We start from the raw sequence: 20,682 nt of genomic DNA on the forward strand, positions 1-20,682 counted from the left end.
ACGTACTTTTTTTTTTTAATATCTACTTTTCATTACAATCCAAATATTAAAAACACACCTACCTGCCTTAAGTTATGTACTGATCCAATGGACAGAGGACTGACTGAGAAGCCAGGATACCTTAATTCTATTCTGAGGTCTACCTAAGGTGTGAGCTGGGCATGTCCCTTACATGGTCTGTGCCTCATCAGTGTAGCAGGGGTAACACCAGCCCCCACGCTTTGCAGAGTGTTTTGAGAGCTACGCCTGCATGGCATATATAGCAAAAAGTATTCCAGAATAAAACAAGCTGCCAGGGGACAGTTTATTCATTCCCAAATTTGCTGTGAATGGGCGGGAACCAGGAGCGGTTCAGGAGCTTTGAGTTCAATCCTTCTTGGAAGCTGAGGCAAGCACAGAGATGGCTACGGCAGACTTGCATGCTGTCCTCTCCTTGGGTCAAAAGTTCACCATGAGCCCACTTAACCCAAATGCTCCTCACACTTCTAATGGACCAGAACCCCTTCTGCACAAACTGAGTTGGAAAAGTATCTCTGTTTGACAGCAGGAGTAGCTAGCACCCATCTAGAAGTATTGTAGTGCCATAACCAGCTCTGTGATCAGTGTGCACCTCACTTCTAACGTAGAATGCTTGGCTCTGCAGAATAGCTTTGTAGGCCATGGGCATGGTAGTTTTCTCTGTCTGTTTGGCAATTAACCGTTCACTGGCTTTTTTTGTTGTAACATGCACTTCCTCTCTTGTTTTCATTCAAGCTTTGCACGCCATGGAAATTAATGTGGAGAAAGACAAACAGACCAGAGAGACCAAGATTCTCTCTGCATCACCCATTGGCCAAGAGGGGGCCCATCAAAGAAGATTCAAAGTCTGTGATGATGGTACCAAGGTAGTCTATGAGGTTCATTCTGGAAACACAGTGGTAGAAAATGGAGTCCACAAATTAAGCTCAAAGGATGTAGATGAACTTGTACAGAAAGCTGGACAATCAAGTGTAAGAGAAAAGACTGTGTCTGCCAGGAATGTGATAGCAGATGGAAACCTTGCCCATGTGAAGGAACAAATGCTCTTCAAAGAGGCAAAACTAGAAATGGTACATAAACCTATCAAAGGGAATTCTGGGAATCCTCAACACCAAGCAAAAATCTCTGGAGATGAAGTCCGGGAGGCCAGCATGGATCAACCTGTGACAATGATTTTTATGGGTTACCAAAACATTGATGATGAAGAGGAGACAAAAAAAGTGTTGGGCTATGATGAAACTATCAAGGCAGAACTGGTCCTCATCGATGAAGACGATGAGAAGTCCTTGCGTGAGAAGACAGTGACTGATGTATCCACCATGGATGGAAATGCAGCCGAACTGGTCTCCGGAAGGCCTATGTCTGACACAACAGAGCTCTCCTCGCCGGAGGGGAAGGAAGAAAGTCTGCCCATGGAGCCAGTCCCAGGTACAGAAAAGAAAAAGCGCTGTCAATGCTGTATTATCATGTGACCACTTCTTCCTTCCTTGTTCTGAGAAACACCTGCTCCATCACTTACTTTGACCTCATGGTACTTCTACCTGCAATACTGTGAACTGGAAGTGAATGCCTATTGCCTTGCTGATGGGTTGCTTTGATTTCTAGTTCTTCAGGAAGATTCACACACGAATATGATTTTCTCACCAAACATGTTGATTTTTTTTTCCAGTTTTTAGAGTAAGAGAAAACGGGGACGTGAACAAATGCTTTCATATTTATTTGATTTTATATAAAAATATATATATAAAGAAAACACTTTTTATATTTTACTTTAAGAATCTGGCAGTTATGATCATATTCCCAGTGTTTTGTGGGAGTTTGAATTTCACAGTAGCCAGGTATGAGAGCCTTAAAAGAATCATGTTTTAACATTGTTTTATAGATTTTTTTTTTTGGATGGAGGGAAAATAGATGATTTTATCATTTTAATTTGCTAAAACCCAGACACACCTGTCTCCAAATGTTTGCATAATTTTGTTTTATATTAACTTTGGAGTTCCTTTTGTGGCATCAAAAAAATGCCATAGGCTATTTCTGCTTATTGGTAAAACCAAAAGTGGACCTTAATTATTCTTTCTATCAAATCACAAATGATGATTTTTGCCTTACATAAATCTTCCAGATTACAGTATTGTGCATCTACTTCATCTCTTTAAATTACAGTGGAAATTACCTTGACATCAAAAATATCCAGCTGTCATCACAAGTGAACTGTAGTTACTGGTTTAATTACTTGCCTTTCAGTAACTCTGCCTATGTTTATTGATGAGATTTTTCTGCTGAGCACCGGCATATGAGAGATACTAGTTTTCTGTTTCCTTCAGACATGAAGCATTTTACTGTCTGATCTTGCTCCCAGTGAAGTGAGTGGCAAAACACCCACTGACCTCAATGGGAGAAGGTGCAGGTTTTCACTGTGTCCTTCCTGTCAAAGAAGCATTTCTTGATACTTGTACTCAAGATAAACGTATACACTTCTAAACCTAGCACCTGACCCTCCCATCCATACTCAGGCAAAGCTTCCATGGAAACACATTGGAGTGTTACTTGAGTAGATATTTCAGAAGGCAGGATTATGTTGATTACGCCAAGATTTCCCAAAGTGACTAGTGCTTTTGGATGCCTCATTTTTTTGGGAGGGGGGGAGGGAGTAGTCCGCTTAATTCGAGGCACCTTAGATCAGCTTGATTTTCAAAAAAATTTCCCTTGCCCTCTGAAAATTCAGACCCTTCTCAAGCATCTCAAATAGAAAATCCCAAATGCTGAAGCATCCAAAATCATTAATTGGTTCTCAAAGTCTTGGCTTTTCAATTCTACTGCTGTATCTATAGTGGAAAAATCCACTTTTTCATGGCAAAACTATGGCCCTGGTTCAAACCTTAGTTACACTGGTTTTACACCAGTGTAACTTGATTGACTTCAGGGGCACTAGCCCAGTACAAGTGAGATCAAAAGCAGCACCTATAATTTTTGGCGGTAAAATATTTTCACTCTTGATAATTATGTCACCAGACATCCCCCCACAAAAAGAAGGGAAAAAAAGGAAGAAAAGGGAAAAAGGAAAAACAAACACACACAAAAACCGACTTTTTTCTGAGCCGTGGTGGCTTCTATGACGTTTCTACTCTTTCTTGGATGGTGTTTTTACTGCATTAACATCTGATTAAACAGTTCTTGCTCTGAACTCTTTTCTTTCTGTGCCAGTAAGATGCACTTGTTTGTGGTAACTATTTTATGAGACATATTAGAAAAAGGAAAAGAAAGGAAAAGGAAAAAGAGACTTCTTATGCTAGACCAGTTAGCCATTAATGGCAATCCTCTTATGTAACCTTTTACTGTTATCCTGTCAACCCTTAGTGAAAGGTAAATGAGGACTAGAAAAAGACAGCCACCAATGCATGGCTCCTGCTGAAATCAGACTAGCTGACACATTCACTACTGGTATTGGGAATATACCACAGGCCTGATATAAAGTTCATTGGACTCCCATTGAGCATACACATCACAACCTAATTGAATTGTTCGAATTCTGCAAAGTATTACTCTAGATTTCCAACATTTTTATCAGGAAAAAAAGTTGTGGGCTGATCCCATGCTTGCATGCTTGCTAACCTTTCCGTCCTGTGACCCTTGTGTAGCCTTGTTTTTTAGAGTTGCTGATACTTCTCAAGCCTCACCCAGACTAGGGATGTAATAGTGTAGTCAATTAACAGATTAACCAGTAAGCAAAAGCTTATAGGTTAATGCTATAGACTACACATAGTTCCCTCGCCTGCCCCTTGCCAGTAAATTTTTTTAGCAGGCTGGCCAGCTGCCCAGCTCTCTTCTGGCTTGTGACAGGTCTGGGACCTACCCCAGCTGCGTCTCTGCATTTAGAGGCCTGGCTCAGTTCCAGCTTGCACTGGGTGTGGGAACTCAGAGCCTCCTCTAGACAGTGGCTACTGTCATCCCTCGCCGCTGCCTCTTTATCAGAGGCAGCAGAACTGGGCAACAGACAGCCCAGTCTGTTGTCTGCTGGTTTGTAAACTGGCTCCCCTTGCAGACCAGCTCCCGCCTGGCACCCCGGACTGCTGCCTCGGATACAGAGACAGCAGCGCAGAGTGGCAGGGGGCTCCTCGAGAATGGGGCCAGAGTGCACTGGCTGCCGGAGAATAGTCAAGTAACCAATAAGAATTCATGCAGTTACTCGACTGTTCAATTAACCGATATTTAACATCCCTAACTCAGACTCATCTAGGCTGTCCTTATACCTTCCTGTAGGCACCTTTAGTCACATGCTCCCTTATTACATGTTCCTCCTGTGCCCACTACCCTTGAAAGTCCAGACACACTGAGACATGCATGTTCCCAAGGATTAGGGCACTGTTATAATCACAAGGTCAGTGGGAGCTACAGGTTACGTTGGAAAGAAAGAAGTGAGTCTTTATTGGTTAGAAATAGAGCACAAGCCTTAGACTTTTATTTCTCATACTGCCAAAAAGCTATTATTCGGTTATTGCAACTAATATTTAATGTCCCTAAAGGCCAGTGTGTTGCATTCATTCATGTGGACATCATGGTTAATGGGACAGTGTTAAAGTAGAAAAAAAATGTTCCCCTAAACTCACAGGCCCAGGTCTCCAGCTAAATTACCATAGCTGGCCCTAATATTTTTAGTTCTTAGCATTGTCTGGATGTTAGATTTTTTTTTTTCATTTTAACCGCCTTTCATTAAATTGCAGCCTCTATTGAGACTCCAAACCCATTAACATAGGCTAATGAATGTAAACAGGGTTTCCGTGGCTTCTTTGCACTTCAGAGTAGGTTAATTTTCCTCCACCCCTAGACATTCGATAGCCTGTGGGAATATGTGCACAATCAGACACAAAGGAAAGGGTCCACTTTATGAAAGAAGCAGAGATAAATTTCACGTTGAGACTTCATAAGGATCAGGATGGGTGTTTTCTGTTTTGTTCTAAATAAGCTCCCTGTCTCTGATTAACTTAAGAAGCCGAAAATATGCTCATTTGCAATTTCAGCATGAAAAGATATTTACAAAGAAACAAACAGAAATGATTCTGTGACAGCATTTTTGCCACAATAAACTGTTCGCCTTAACTTTTGTAAGAAAAACAAAAACAAAAATACCAACTTTTCAGTGTATCTTTTCCTAGACTGAAAAAAAAAGACAAAACAAACAAGCAAATAGCCTGTGAAACTCTTTTATATTTTGTATTTTCTAAGTTTCTACAGATTTCCTTTTCATGCCATGTCCAGTTTTCATCAAGGGACTATTGTCTGCAACTGTTTTTTAAAAATGAAGAGAAAAAATGCAAAAATCATGAAACACATTATTCTTAGTGGCCAGGCGATCCCTTTTAATTATAAGAACATCAGTACAGAAAGGAAAGAATTACAGGGTTGTTTTCTTTTTTTATTCCCGTGGCTGATGTACTGTATGCTACATGTTTACAGAATTCTTCTGGTCTGCCTTTGTGATGTTATCTAAATGAATGACAAAAGAGGCATGATGTGCCATTTTACAGTTTGCCTTAGAACTCTTTAATTTTTCTTCTTCTTTTTGTTTTTTCCCCATTACAGGCTGTATTCCAAAGCTGTATAAAACACAACATTGTCTTTCAATCCCTGTGGTGATATTAGAGTGTACAAGCCCTTCTCAATTAAGCGACTGAAGCTCAGTCCATAATGGTGCAATATAAGGCCCCAATCCTGAAAACACATTGGCATATGCTTAACTTTTCTTTGAGGACTCCCATTTTAATCAATGGAACTCCTTGCAGTAGTAAAATTACTCATGTGCATAAGTGTTTTCAGGATCAGGGCCTAAAAGATTAACACAGGGTGGAGTTTGGGCATTATTTATGTACTCACTCCAGTTTTATGCACTGGAGTACAACCCATTGGAAGTGTAATCCTGAGATGTGTTGAGTGGTGCAACTCCAATTGACAAAAAATGGTGCTTACCATCGCTTAGGATCAGATCCTGGTTCAATAGCACTATATGGCTTTGTGGTCACTGCACTTGTAATGTTGAACTAACACTGAAATTTTACTGAAGACTCTTCTGACAGTTTCTCCCCATTCTAGACCAAGTTAGCCAACACAGAGGGTATCTCAATACTAAAAAGAAAAATAAACTGAGCAAGTGACTTAGTGGGAGCACAATGGTGCTTCCAAAAAGAAGGGTTCTTAATTAGGGGTGCAGTGCCTTTTGGCTGAGTCTAATGTTGAAGTTGCATACTCTGAAAATAAGAGATAATAGAATAGAAAATTTAGTATTCACATTTGTGCATTTTTAAGGAATAATATTTTTATAAGGAAATACGGATCCTGAATAGGGTTTGAATTTCAGAACACAAGCATACCCATCACACTGAGTCTCTTAAAAATTTTCATACTCTGATGATAACGCCCAAGTTCTTGGGATCTTTTGTAGACGGAATCTCACCCTTAGACCTGAAAGCAGGTCCGCAGTTCTTTTTAGAGGGCATGTCTACACTGGAGAGTCATTTCAAAATAATTCCCCTTATTTTGAAATAACAAGGCGAGCATCCACACTACCAAGCCTGTTATTTTGAAATAACAGGCTTGTTATTTCAAAATAATAACTCCTGCTTGTGAAGAAGCTTATTTCATAATAGTTATTTCGGGAGTTATTATTTCAAAATAACTTATTTTGAAATAACCTAGTAGTGTAGACATAGCCTTATAAATCCAATTGAGGGCATGTCTACACAGCAGGGCTAAAGTTGAATTAAGCTACATAACTTCAGCTACATCAATTGCGTAGCTTAAGTTGAAATAGCTTAACTTGGCTTTTGGTGCTGTCTACACAGCAGGAAGTCAAAGGAAGAACACTCTTCCTTCGACTTCCCTTACTCTTTCTGAAATGGGGGTTACCATGAATCAGAGTAAGAAGTCCTCCAGCTCACCATTATTTTGAAATAATGGCTTGTCGTGTAATGTCAGTTATTCCAAAATAACATTGCTGTGTAGAAATGCCCTTAGTCAATAAAGTTATACTATAGACAAATTTGCCACAATGTCTTGACAACTAGATTAAAGAGTTTGAGGTGTTTTACAACCTCAAATTTTATTTCTAGTGAGACCTCTAAGAAGTTAATAACTACCTGTTAATTAAAGAGTGAGAGAGGAATGATGGGGAAAAGGGCAAAAATGCTGTGATTTTTTTTCAATTTTTTCCCCTATCTTACCAAATTTGATATTTGCCCAGTGTCAAAAACTTGAAAAAGTGGAGGTGGGGAATGATTAAAAAAAAATTGATGATTTTTCCGATTTGATTTTTGAATGTCAATCAATTTTGACCAGTTGTCTGTCTCTAGCAACAAATTCAGGTGTTGCTCAGATTATGCTGAGTCCGATATTTTGCTATCATTAATAACTTTTTGCTCTGAGTTAGGATTACCGTGGAGTCTCCTAGAATTAAAAATTAACCTTTCATTAAAGATTATGTCATATGATGAAACCTCCAGGAAAATGTCTAACCAAAATTGGCAACCTCACACTGAGTTTCAATGATAGATCACTAGCAATGGAAGCCTATAAAAGACACAGTGTTTTATTTTAATTTTGTACGTAAACCAGAAAGCTGTCTTCTATGAATGCTCTAACCAACAGGTGGGGAACCTTTTTTTGGTCAGGAGCCATTGACCCACAGAAAAATTAATCGGAGGCCACACACAAGTAAAAAGCAAAACAAACAAGAAAAGGGAAAAAAAAACCACTTCACTCACCATGCTCCCAAGCAAGAAGCAAAAAAACCCTCACTCACACTCAACGTCAGGGCTTGCTCTGTTCTGGCCAGCTAGCTCTCACAGCCCTGCAGGGGTAGCTGATGCTCAGGGTTTCATTCCCCACTCCTGCTATAAACTTTAAACTATGAATGGACTATGATTTAAACCAAAAAGAGTGTAAATCCATCATATAATGTAAACACATGATATAATATTCAGCTTGTACATATTGAGAGGAATGCATGAAGTCTATCCCACTTGTAGTTAAAAGGACAGATAAAAATGCTGAACAAACAAGTTTTCAGATTGACTCTGTTTTCACCCCCCCCCCCCCCACACACACACACCCACACACCAAGCTTACCACTGTGCTCCCTAATTTTGGTCTTTTCTGGAAAAGAACCTTTTGCCAGTATACACAGGGGCTACGTTTAGACTGACATGATTTTCCGCAAATGCTTTTAACGGAAAAGTTTTTCATTAAAAGCATTTGCGGAAAAAAGCATCTACATTGGCACGAACACTTTTCTGCAAAAGCACTTTTTGCAGAAAAGTGTCTGTGCCAATCTAGACGCGCTTTTGTGCAAAAAAGCCCCGATCGCCATTTTTGCGATCAGGGCTTTTTTGCACAAAACAAATCTCAGCTGTCTACACTGGCCCTTTCGCGCAAAAGCTTTGCGCAAAAGGGACTTTTGCTCGAATGGGAACAGCATAGTATTTCTGCAAGAAGCACTGATTTCAGACAGTAGGAAGTCAGTGTTCTTGCGGAAATTCAAGCGGCCAGTGTAGACAGCTGGCAAGTTTTTCCACAAAAGCATTTGCTTTTGCGGAAAAACTTGCCAGTCTAGATACAGCCATTTGGTTCAAAAAGCCCTCCAGATCAGCCACTTTCCTGCTATGCCAGCCTCACTCAGAGAGGCCCTGTCTATCAGGAACAGGCAGCCTTCCTGGCATGTGAGATTTTAGACTTTCCTAAATCTGTTCTTGGGTTTGCACAATAATGTTTTATTTGTAAATCTGCTTTTCCTGCTACTTAACCCCCACATTTTTCTCAAAGGATTCTTCATATTTTTTTAAGATCTTGTCTACATGAGAAAGTCAACCAGTTTAATTAAATCGATTTAAAAATTGACCTAAACCAGTACAAACCCCAATTTGCAATGTACTAATACCAATTTAATCTTCACTGGTCAATTAGTGTGTCTGCACAGCAGGGCTTAACTCAAAATAAGTGATGTAAATTGAGCTCTCTCAGTTACATAGCTTGTTTCAAAACTGGGAACATCTGCACAGCACAGATTTCAAAATAGAGCACTTTTCCTCCGACTTCCCTTACTCCTCGTACAATGAGGACTACAGGAGTCAGAGTAAGAAGTCCTTCCACTTGGCAGTATTTCAACATTATTGCAGAATAACTGCCTGCTGTGTAGATGCAGACTAAGTTATTCCGAAATAACACTAGTTATTTTGAAATAATGTTGCCATGTAGACATACCCTTACTGACTTGGGCCCCGACCTAAAGACTTGCCCACAGGCATAACGAGCAGTCAAAGTTAGTCCAATAGGACTCCTCACATGAATAAAATGTAAAGCATTTGCATAAATGTTTGCAGGATTGGGCCCTTAAGCTATACAGCAAGGCTGTGTCTAGACTGGCAAGTTTTTCCGCAAAATCAGATGATTTTGCGGAAAAACTTGCCAACTGTCTACACTGGCCGCTTGAATTTCCGGAAAAGCCCTGACGATCTCCTGTAAAATCATCAGTGCTTTTCCGGAAATACTATGCTGCTCCTGTTCGGGCAAAAGTCTTTTTCCGAAAGACATTTGCGCAAAAGGGCCAGTGTAGACAGCATAGTATTGTTTTCCGCAAAAAAGCCCCGATTGCGAAAATGGTGATCGGGGCTTTTTTGCAGAAAACCGCGTCTAGATTGGCCACGGACGCTTTTCCGCAAAAAGTGCTTTTGCAGAAAAGCATCCTGCCAATCTAGATGCGATTTTTCCAAAAATGCTTTTAATGGAAAAGTTTTCCGTTAAAAGCATTTCCGGAAAATCATGTCAGTCTAGACATAGCCCAAGAGTCTAGAGCTGGTGTTTGCACTAAATTGATATACCTACCTATCTCATAGAACTGGAAGGGACCTTGAAAGGTCATCAAGTCCACTCCGCTGCCTTTACAGCAGGACTAAATACCATCCCTGACAGATTTGCCCTAGGCCCCTTCATTTATTAAACTCACAACCGTGGGTTTAGTGGGTCAATGCTCAAAACACTGAGCTATCCCTCCCCCTTTACTAACGTAATGAAACTGGCTCACATTTCTAGTATGGACCAGGCCTCAGCTAAGACATATTCTTCCAGCTGACAGGAAGTCTGTACCATGTATCAAAGTTAAAAGATATTTCTCCTGCGCTCAGCTCAGAAAGCTAGGCTGTCATACATTGGTAGCCTATAATATATACACTGAATCATTGTATAAAATATTGAGAGAGAGAGAAAGAGAGAGAGAGATTTAGTTGGGGATTTTCCATTAGACTAATCCCCCTCGCAGTCTCTGCTCTTTTTCTCCCACTCTCTGCTGGCCACTCTTCTCCGTTATTCTTCCACTTCCCCTCCCTGATTTCTTTTTTCACAGTCTCCCCTAAGCAGAATGAGAATCTAATAAGTTAAGAGTTGAACGATTACCCCACTGGTCAGAGTCAGGCAGATATGAAGTTCTGTGCAACCATCTAAAGCCCCAGTTCAGCAAAGTGCTTAAGACTTAAGCACATGCTTAAAATAAAACACATGCTCAAGCTCAGTGCTGAATAGGGATAAAGTTCAGCACCTGCTTAAATCTCAAGTGCTCTTCTAAATCAGGGCTTTAATTTTGGCCCACACTTTTTAATTAAGGATCTAGGCACTGCTTAGGGGCAGCTGCAGGACACTAGTCCCTTTAAAAGCTTTTTTCGCTTTTCAGTGACAGCTCTGCCTGTGCACTAAGGGCAGACAAGCAACGCCCGGTCAGAACGAGGACAAAACCACATTTCCTGCTTCTTCTCCCACTCGGGGAATGAATAAATAATTATTTTAGGGGTCCAAGAAAATGTTGTGTACAATGCAGCTTTTATGGTGAATGTAGGTTGTGGATGAGCCTTTTATTTTCCCAAAGCTTTAGTCGCCCACTTTCTTTGTGAGCAAATGTAAATAAAATCCCATTTTGTTGGGGGAAAAACTGTTGTGCTAACACTGGATTAGAATTGATGGGATAGCTGCTGTACTTTGTAACCTGAAGTGTACTTTTTTGACTGTTATGTTTTCTTCAGATTAAAAAAAAAACCAAGAACAAAAAATAAACCAAGAACACTGCCAGCAACAGCCAGGCTGTAAGGGTGGCTTCTCTCTTTTTTCTCTGTACAGTACTACTAGTAAATAAATCTGCCTTTCCACTGCGCCTACTCCTGTGTCTTTGTGCTGTGTTTCTCCCTAACGCCTACTCTTCAAGACGCTCTGTGATCTCCAAAACATACTCCAGCGGAGCAGCCTTGCTCACTAAAAGAATTAAAGTACTAACCCCACACCGGATTTCTTTTCTCCCTTCTGTGCACAACTGCTGCTCCTGCTGCTTCTCTTTGATGCTTCACCACATAATTAACTCATCATGTTTGTTGCTGTGTCATTTTTCTTTCCCCTTTTCTTTCTCACAAGATACTTTGCCTGACACTCCATAGTCCCTATTGACTGTAAGATCATGTAGCATTTTCCTCTATGCCCTAGTCTACACTGGGGAGTTATTTCAAAATAAACCCCCTTATTTCAAAATAATAAGCAGAGTGTCCACTCTACCAAGCCCGTTATTTCGAAATAAAGGGCTGGTATTTTGAAATCTGTACTCCTGCTTTCCTTGGGGAATAAGCTTATTTTGAAATGCTTATTGTGGGAGTTATTTTGAATGTAGTTATTTTGAAATAATTTCCTAGTATACACATAGCCTATTTGTGGAAGATAAAGGCTTGATTTTAATCAGCAAACCAATGTTGCACCAAGTTTAGGGTGAAGGGAGTCCCCAGTGTATGGGCACTGGGAATGGACTTGGAAAATTATATTTGTGTCACTCCAAAGGAAAGGAAAGTTTTCTGTGAACTTGGTGGAAAGAATTGTTTCCAAATGAAAAGGAGAGGAAAAAAGCTTCCCTGTTTAAAAATGCTAAATGCTCTCTTTCTCTATTGTTGTAAGAAATGCTTCATATCTGAATTCATCAAACACACAGAGACATTAGTCTGGATCTTTGGAGACCCACGGTCAAATCTCCTCTCCACCTCAGAATTCCTCCCCGGCTTTGGGCAAGTCAGATAGATTCTCTGGACCAGATCTTCCCGATCTGCAAATGAGGATGATAATACTGATTTGCTACATTAAAGATTATGAGGCACTGAAATATAACAGTGCCAGACACACTTTAAGTGCCTACGATAACTAGAAAATCATGTGTAACAAAACAATGCCAGTACAGGCAGTCCCCGGGTTACATGGATCCGACTTACATCGGATCCCTACTTAGAAACGGGGTGAGGCAACCCCGCACTAGCTGCTTCCCCCCAGCAGACCAGGGAGACGCGGAGCGGCTTTTCTCAGCAGACACCTCAGCTTGAGAATAAAGGACTGAGGGAAGTGAGGTGTGGGAGAATAAAACTGAGCTCTGGAGAAATGTTTGGCTAGAGTTTCCCCTACAATATGTACCAGTTCCGACTTACATACAAATTCAACTTAAGAACAAACCTACAGTCCCTATCTTGTACGTAACCCGGGGACTGCCTGTAAACAGGATCTGAGACTCCGAACTCCTCCCTAGAGAGAGTCCCTTAGAGACAGGTCCGTTTTCTCTACCCATGAGCAACATTGCCAAATTACACAAAAACATGGATTATTAAAAATGAACTCAACTACTTGCAGCAATTGCACATTTGATGAAGAGAGCCTGTTTGACCAAAGAAGGGAGTTTCCATTCAGGAATTGTTTGCATTCAGGAGGACAAGAAAAAAGACTGATTTCATCTCCCTAGGAAATCCATAATGGACCAGATCCTCAGATGGGGTAAACTGGTGCAGCTCCATTACCTGCAATGGAGCTATTCTGAGTTACACCAGCTCAGGGTCCGGCCAGATGCCTATAATTCTAATGGTATCACATAACTGCTATTACCTTCTTGCAATTGAAATAAAAATACCTGCATTATCTTAAGTTTCCTGTAGATTTAGATCAAATCAACTATGCCCACTGTGAAACTGGCACTGCAGCATTTTTCTCACTGGAGAAGCTGACAGGGTCATAATCAATTCATCAGTGAAGCAGAGCAAATATTTCCTTCTAGTGACGAATTGCTGAAATTTTGGGGGGTGGGGGTGGGGCGTGGGGATTACTCTTAATTTCCAGGCAAATGGTGAACAGCAAAGTGATGCTGCAGTCAAATACCAAATGCATTAACCATGCCACCTGTGTAGAAATGTGTTGTAAGACACACACACCTGGAAATATACAGTTATTGCTATTTCACCCTACACCTCTGTTAGAAAAGCTGCTTTTTATCACCTGTGGGACATTAGTGGACCAGGAGAAGTAACCCAGATCCGTTTCCATTTACAACAAACTGAACAGAAATCATTCAGTGTGGTATTACAATGTTTCAAGTCTCCTAAAGTCTCATAAACAATCTAGAGAAAGGGGTAAGCAGTGAGGTGGCAAAGTTTGCGGACAATACTAAGCTATTTAAGATAGTCAAGACCAAAGCCAGACTGTGAAGAACTTCAAAAAGATCTCACCAGACTGAGTGATTGGGCAACAAAATGGCAAATGAAGTTTAATGTGGATAAGTGTAAAGTAATGCACGTTGGAAAAAATAACCCCAACTATACATATAATATGATGGGGGCTAATTTGGCTACGACAAATCAGGAAAGAGATCTTGGAGTTATCGTGGACAGTTCTCTGAAAACTTCCACACGGTGTGCAGCGGCAGTCAAAAAGGCAAATAGGATGTTAGGAATTATTACGAAAGGGATAGAAAATAAGACCCTGAATATCTTACTGCCCTTGTATAAAACTATGATACGCCCACATCTTGAATACTGTGTACAGATGTGGTCTTCTCACCTCAAAAAAGATATTTTGGCCTTGGAAAGGGTTCATAAGAACATAAGAACGGCTGTACTGGGTCAGACCAAAGGTCCATCTAGCCCAGTATCCTGTCTACCGACAGTGGCCAGCACCAGGTACCCCAGAGAGGGTTGACCGAAGACAATGATCAAGCGATTTGTCTCCTGCCATCCCTCTCCAGCCATCCCTCTCCAGCCTCAGAAAAGGGCAACTAAAATGATCAGGGGTTTGGAACAGGTCCCATATGAGGAGAGGCTAAAGCGATTGGGACTTTTCAGTTTGGAAAAGAGGAGGCTGAGGGGGGATATGATAGAGATCTATAAAATCATGAGTGGGGTAGAGAGGGTGAATAAAGAAAAGTTCTTCATTCGTTCCCATAATATAAGGACTAGAGGACACCTAATGAAATTAATGGGTAGCAGGTTTAAAACTAATAAAAGAAAGTTCTCCTTCACATAGTGCAGTCAACCTGTGGAACTCCTTGCCAGAGGAGGCTGTGAAGGCTAGAACTATAACAGAGTTTTAAAAAGAGCTAGATAAATTCATGGAGGTTAGGTCCAAAAAAGGCTATTAGCCAGGGGGTAAGAAATGGTGTCCCTGGCCTCTGTTTGTCAAAGGCTGGAGAAGGATGGCAGGAGACAATTTGCTTGATCATTGTCTTTGGTCCACCTGCTCTGGGGCACCTGGCACTGGCCACTGTCGGCAGACAGATACTGGGCTAGATGGACCTTTGGTCTGACCCAGTACGGCCGTTCTTATGTTCTCAGCAACTGGACTCATTTAATTATAGGGGAATCACAGCTCATCTCTGAAGCAAAGACAAATTTCTCTAGCTCTCAAGGTTGCGGGGGAAACCTGGAAAATGTGAATTCTGTGTTTGTAAGACTCTTGGGGCTTTTTGTTCTGTTTTTACAGTTCCTAGCACAATGGGCCCTGGCATATGCCTGGAGCTGCTAGGTGCTACCACAATACAAATGATTAATAATAATAACATAAAAGCCCGAAGGCAAAGTAAAGGAACTTCACGTTTTATTTATTTAAAAATCTCATTATTTTTTAAGCCTGACTTGTGGTGATGGAGGGCCTGAGGGATTTTTGAACATGGTGTTGGCAATCCTGGAATTGCATCTTGCTAGGACTCCTATGTGGCTAGACACAATCCAACTATGTATGCAAACACAGAACCTGCCACAAAAAGGGTGTAGCTCTCATGCTTGCATGTGCTTGATTGTTCTTTCTTGGATGGGCTGCTATAGGGAAAGAAATTAAGTTTCTGTGAGTATTGCCTTCTTTTTAAATAGGCTTTCCTTAGTGAGCATTTGAAAGATGTGACATTTATAATTAAAGAACACAAGGAAAATCAAAGCTCTTATCCAAAGTCAACAGGCACATGGGTGGTGGGTGAAGGTAGGGCTGGGGGAAGCAATTCTCGAGCTCCACCCCAGCCCCACTCCTTCTGCTGAGGCCCCACCTCCCATGGGAGCCAAGCCACCTACCTCCCTGCCCCACCCCACACCATGGGGAGGCAGGGCAGTGTGCTGCTCCCTCCTCCCAGCATGGGAAGGGCAAGTGTGCAGCCCCAGCCTCCTCAGCCCCACAGCATGGGGGCATTTTGGCCTACAGTAGGCATTTTGGTAACGGAGTGTGGGTGGGGCCAGGCTGGCGGAGTGTGGGTGGGGCCAGGCTAGCGGAGTGTGGGTGGGGCCAGGCTGGCGAAGTGTGGGCGGAGCCTAGTATACCCGGTGTCCATGAACAGGCGCTTCATAGAGTATAAGGCCAGAAAGAATCATTATCAGATCATGACCTTAAAGTCCCAACGGTTCTGCTGCCAGAGCTTTCACCCTGGTTCTCTGAGGTCATAAGCAGGAATCACACCACCAGCCCGCCTTCTTAAAGTTAAGCACTGGTGAGTTTGCAGGACCAAGGCATCATACCCTGTGTGACCCCATCTGCCCCTTGCACTCAGTGTGGAAAGTATGAAAGGGCAAAATTTGCCCCAGAACATAGTAAAAAACTGATCAGAGAGAAAATTAATATTCAAATGAGTCTGGCAACATTCTACTTGCTCAGAGCGAGTAACGGATTGTTGGTGGATAAGTGAAGTAGGATGCTCTTGTGATCAGCCGTATATAGCCAGCCTTAGCAATGTGGTAGACAGGAGTATGGAGACATACTGTAAAGCAGTGGTCACCAGCCAGTAGATTGGGATCTACTGGTAGATTTTGGAGCCTCTGACAGGGGATCCTGACTGGTTTGGCTGGGAAGCTATCAAGTGCTGGAACTCCAGTTGCCCCTCCACCCAGTGTCATGCTGCACCTGCCCTCTGCCTTGGAGCTGTTCCCCTGGGAGCCTCCTGCTTGCTGTGCAGGGTGTGTGAGGGAGAAGAGGGGGAGTGCTGATGTCAGGGTGTCCCCCGTCTCCACTCCTGTACCCTATCACCACACAGAGAGAAGGGGACGGAGGGAGCCTGGCAATGTAAATCTCTGTCACTCTCACACACTGTGTGCGCGTGTCTGTCACATTCCCACATCCTCAAAGACACACTGTCCTTCACTCTCATATCCCAACCCAACACACATGTGGGTGGTGGTTGTTACTTCTTTTACTGATTGCAAAGTGGGTTATTTGGGGGTGTTTGACTGGTCTGTGCATTTCAGAATTTTCATTTCACTCTTACGCTTCAATTTAATTCTTTGAGGAGTGAGTTCTCAAATGCCTATCCTGTTGTGGCTGGAGTAATTATCCCTGTGATAATTGCTGCTCCTGGAAGAGGCTGGCATGTCCCCGTAGCCCCTGAGAGAGGCAGAGCAGGTGGTCTCCACATGCTGTCCTTGCTTGCAGATACCACTCCTGCAGCTCCCAGTGATCAGTAGTGGGGAACCGTGGCCAGTAGAAGCTGTGGGTTCAATGCCTGTAGATGAGGGGCAGCACATGGCACCATGGAGCCGTTGTTATACATACCAGCTGCTTTCAGGAGTGGTGCAGGGCCAGGGCAGGAGTAAGCCTGCCTTAACCCCACTGATCCACCCAGAAGCCATCTCAATTGCCCAGTGCCCTGCTTCCTGAACCCCAGTCCCAGCCCTGAACCTCCTCCTAAGCCCAACCTCTAGCCTCAGACATGAGTCCCTCTGCACCCAAACTCCTTCCCAGCGCTTGTATCCTGAAACCCCTCCTGGACCCCAATCCCCCACCCTCAGCTAAGCCTGGAGCCCCCTCCCACACTCCAAACACCTTAGCCCAAGAGCACAGCCTACACTCCAACCCCTACCCCAGCCTGGTGAAAGTGAGTGAGGATGGGGGAGAAAGGGAGGATGGAGTGAGCAGGGTGAGGCCTCGGAGAAGGGGTGGGGCAGGGCCTCAACAAAGGGGTGGGAATGAAAGGGAGGGGGGCAGGGTTGCCAGATGGTTTCAACAAAAATACCGGACCCACTTGACATTCCGTCACAATTGACATTCCATCTTATTTAGAAAATACCCGACATTTCTATTTTCTCAATTTGTTTCCCGAACAGAAAGCTCAGATACTGGTCTGTCTGGTTCAAAACTGGACATCTGGCAACCCTAAGGGACAAAGGAATTTGGGTTTGAAGTAGATCTTACATTGCACTTAAATTGAAAAGGTTGGAGACCACTGCTATAGAGAAAGACGCAGCCTGACTCTGATAGAGTGTCCTGGGGGAGTGGCTGAGCAGCTGGGCTGCATTTGGGAGGCAGGCCTTTATAAGGAAGTGTTTGGGGGTAGGGAAAGGCCTTTACTTCTAGGCAGAGAAACAGAGGCTTGTTAGGGGGTGGGGAAGAAACCTACTCACTGTACAGAAGACCTAGAAGGTAAGAGATTCTATATTTATTCTACTTTGGAAGGACAGGCCTATTGTAAGAGCAGAACTGGGGTGTTTACATGTTGTTCTCTGGGGTGTTTACATGTTGTTCTCTCTTGGGAGCATTGAGTACAATACTGTATGGTTCTTAACAATTATCTTGATCAAGGGTGGGCCTGAAAGGTTTACGCTAAGCTAGTAGACATTGGTTTTGCAAGGCTGTTATTTGTAATAGGTGGTGGCTTGTGTTGGGTGAGGCCACTGTGGTTGGGGGTGGGCTTGAACCCTTGAGTCTGGAGGCAAATATTTTATCTACTGGAGGAGCCCTTCAACCTCCCTTAACTTCAGGGCTCCCTTAGTTTCCAAGGTGCAAGCTCTATCCCTCTGAGAGTGGCTGTCCCTGGGGCAGGAGGCAAGCAGGACTCTAGCACCAGGTACCTTATCCACTGCAGGCACCCCACAAGCTCCTTACATTCCCCCTACCCCCAATCTGTGCTGCTTCCCAAGGGCAGCAGGTCCATCCATTGCCAAGCATGAGCTGGCTTCATTTCCTTGGGTAGCCGGTGTTGGCAGTCCTGCTGTTAGGGGTCTCAAACCCACCACCCTGTGCCCCCCAAGTGAATGTAGTAGTCCATCAGCCACTCCAGGACACACCCTAGCACCTTATTTTCAGGGTGTCCCGTATCCTGCCTTCCCCATGCCACAGCCAGCTCCAGTTCTGGAGTGACCAGCACTGGTAGTCCTGCTGCTCCCAGGGTCGGCCGGGGGGAATGGACAGACTAGAACCCAATACCCTGTGTGCCCTAGGCGAATGCCTGATCCCCCTCAGCCACATGTCACTTATCCTGCCTTCCATAATGCCGCACCGTCCACCTGCCTGGGAAGTGACCGGAGGAAAATGAGATGAGGTCCTGCTGGATATAGGGTGGTGGGGGTGGGATCTGGTGTGGCTTAGGGGAGTCACCTGAGGAGCACAGGGAGCTGGGTTCAAGTCCCACCCTCTCTGCCTATTCAGGCAGTGGCAACAGAGGCTGTCCCAAGGAGGAAGCTATTGCCTTTATTAGAAAGGTGGGATATGGGAGTGGCTGAAGATGGGGTAGGTAGGTGGCTTCTGGGGTGACCCAGAGGATAGGGCATTCACCTGAGGAGTATAAGGTGGTGGGTTCAAGCCCTGTCCCCTCTGCCCACCCAAGAAGTGACTAGAAGAAGGCAAGATAAGGAACCCACTGGTGATAGGGCAGGGGGGTGGGTTTTTGCTTTGGCTTAGGGGATAGGGCATTGGCTTGGGGGAAAATAAGAAGCCTGATAATCTGAGTGTCCCTATATATCCATGCCTTGCAAGCTATCTTAAAAGCTCCCCACTCCCAGACTACTAATAGGGTAGAGGCAAACTCTGTACCCTAAGGGATATTGCCAAAGAAAAAACCTGAATGACATGTCGAAACGTTACTGGAAATTGATAGGCTCTCTGTGGGTTATTGAATCCACCCATGCAATGTGAGACGTGTGCCTCCCCCTGCCCAGCAAACCCTGTGCTTAACTCTTGGAGCATGTGAGCATCAGGTGAGAGTACTTGTGCTTATCTATAAGTGCTACAGCAATAGACAAGACTGGGATTTATGCCCATCCTATAGGGTTTGATCCTGTAAGGTGCTGAGCACTCGGGGGCCTTGTGCTGCTGAGGGCATGCTTAAACTTTAGTATAGGTATAAGTTTTCAGGGGCTAGAGTACTTGGCACCTTGCACCATACAGAGGATTAAAACCTGCTGGAAATAATATCCTCCATATTCTATGGCATTTTAGAGCAATTTCTATTGAACCCCATTGCTTGAATCCTCATTTTGCTCTATCGACCTCATGCCTACAAGATGGCTGCCTACAAATATAATTGTGCCCTGTAAACAAAAATGGTGAAACACCTGTAGGAGCTTCCTTGGGCCTGTGGGATGGGAAGTGAGCAGTGCTCTCACAATGGAGCTAATTAGCTGGGGGCATTGGAATCTCTCCTGAGGAAACACTGCTGCCTCCTCATTGTGGCCCTAGAACATGTGACACCCTAGAGCTGCTTGTCCCTCCAAGCTCAGCAGCGATACAATTCCTGGCCATCTGTGGTTTTATAACTGGCATTTAGTGGTTGGGCACAGATAGGATAGCACTGTGGTTTGAGCATTGGCCTCCTAACTCCAGGGTTGTGAGTCCAATTGTGGAGGGAGCTGTTTAGGCATCTGGGGCAAATGTCAGGGATGGTACTTGGTCCTGTCATGAGGGCAGGGGAGTGGATTTGATGACCTCTCAAGGTCCCTTCCAGCTCTGAGATAGGCACATCTCCATGTATTGTTATTATAATACACCACAATGCTTTGGCTGAAAATAGCTATCCCCTCAACAGCTTGTGCTATTCCCTTGTACAGCACTTCCTCTGAGGGAGGAATTTCTCTGCCTTGGGTCACCAGCCCACTAGATGCCAGTTATAAAACCCCAGATGGCCAGGAATTGTATCGCTGCTGAGCTTGGAGGGACAAGCAGCTCTAGGGCGGCACATGTTCTAGGGCTGCAATGATGAACAGCAATGTTTCCTGTCAGCTGAGTGCTTCTCTCCCCTCAGGAGACATTCCAATGCCCCCCAGCTAACTAGCAGGTTTTTGTTTCTACAGGTGATGTGCATTTGCACATGCCTTGGTGCACGTTAAAAAATTCATTCAGCACATGGATGGAAAAGATTAGTGGGAACCGTGTTCTGAAGGCCCAGGAATCAGTCGGATTAGGCTAGGTCCTGAATTACAGGGAAGGGGAACTTGTCACTACACTCCTGCCCACAGGCCTGATGTTGTTTTGGCACCTTCCTTGGCTGAAGACTGCTGGAAAGAAGGGAAATCTTTGGAAGCCAGCCAAGTGGGGTTCTTACTTGGGGGATGGGGGGAGGCCACTGAGCATGCTATCCATACAGCATCCTTAGCCCAG

The 20,682-nt window shown here is 43.7% G+C and overlaps 1 protein-coding gene across 7 annotated transcripts in view; it reads left to right on the forward strand.

Moving 5' to 3' along the window:
- Nucleotides 1-20,682, forward strand: part of PALM2AKAP2 (PALM2 and AKAP2 fusion) — a 360,502-nt gene that overhangs the window by 167,748 nt on the left and 172,072 nt on the right. For 4 of the 7 annotated variants that reach the window (XM_075931391.2, XM_075931392.2, XM_075931393.2 and 1 more), the window contains one exon: nucleotides 754-1,446. The exons of 2 other annotated variants lie outside the window; for them this stretch is intronic. In XM_075931391.2, the coding sequence (XP_075787506.2) occupies nucleotides 754-1,446 (693 nt within the window). Of the gene's footprint in view, nucleotides 1-753; nucleotides 1,447-17,713; nucleotides 17,731-20,682 lie in introns of those variants that run through there. One more of the 7 variants, XM_075931397.2, reaches the window with a different exon arrangement.

This window comes from Pelodiscus sinensis, chromosome 6, assembly GCF_052426305.1.
Source record: "Pelodiscus sinensis isolate ZL-2025 chromosome 6, ASM5242630v1, whole genome shotgun sequence".
Classification (NCBI taxonomy): Eukaryota; Metazoa; Chordata; order Testudines; family Trionychidae; genus Pelodiscus; species Pelodiscus sinensis.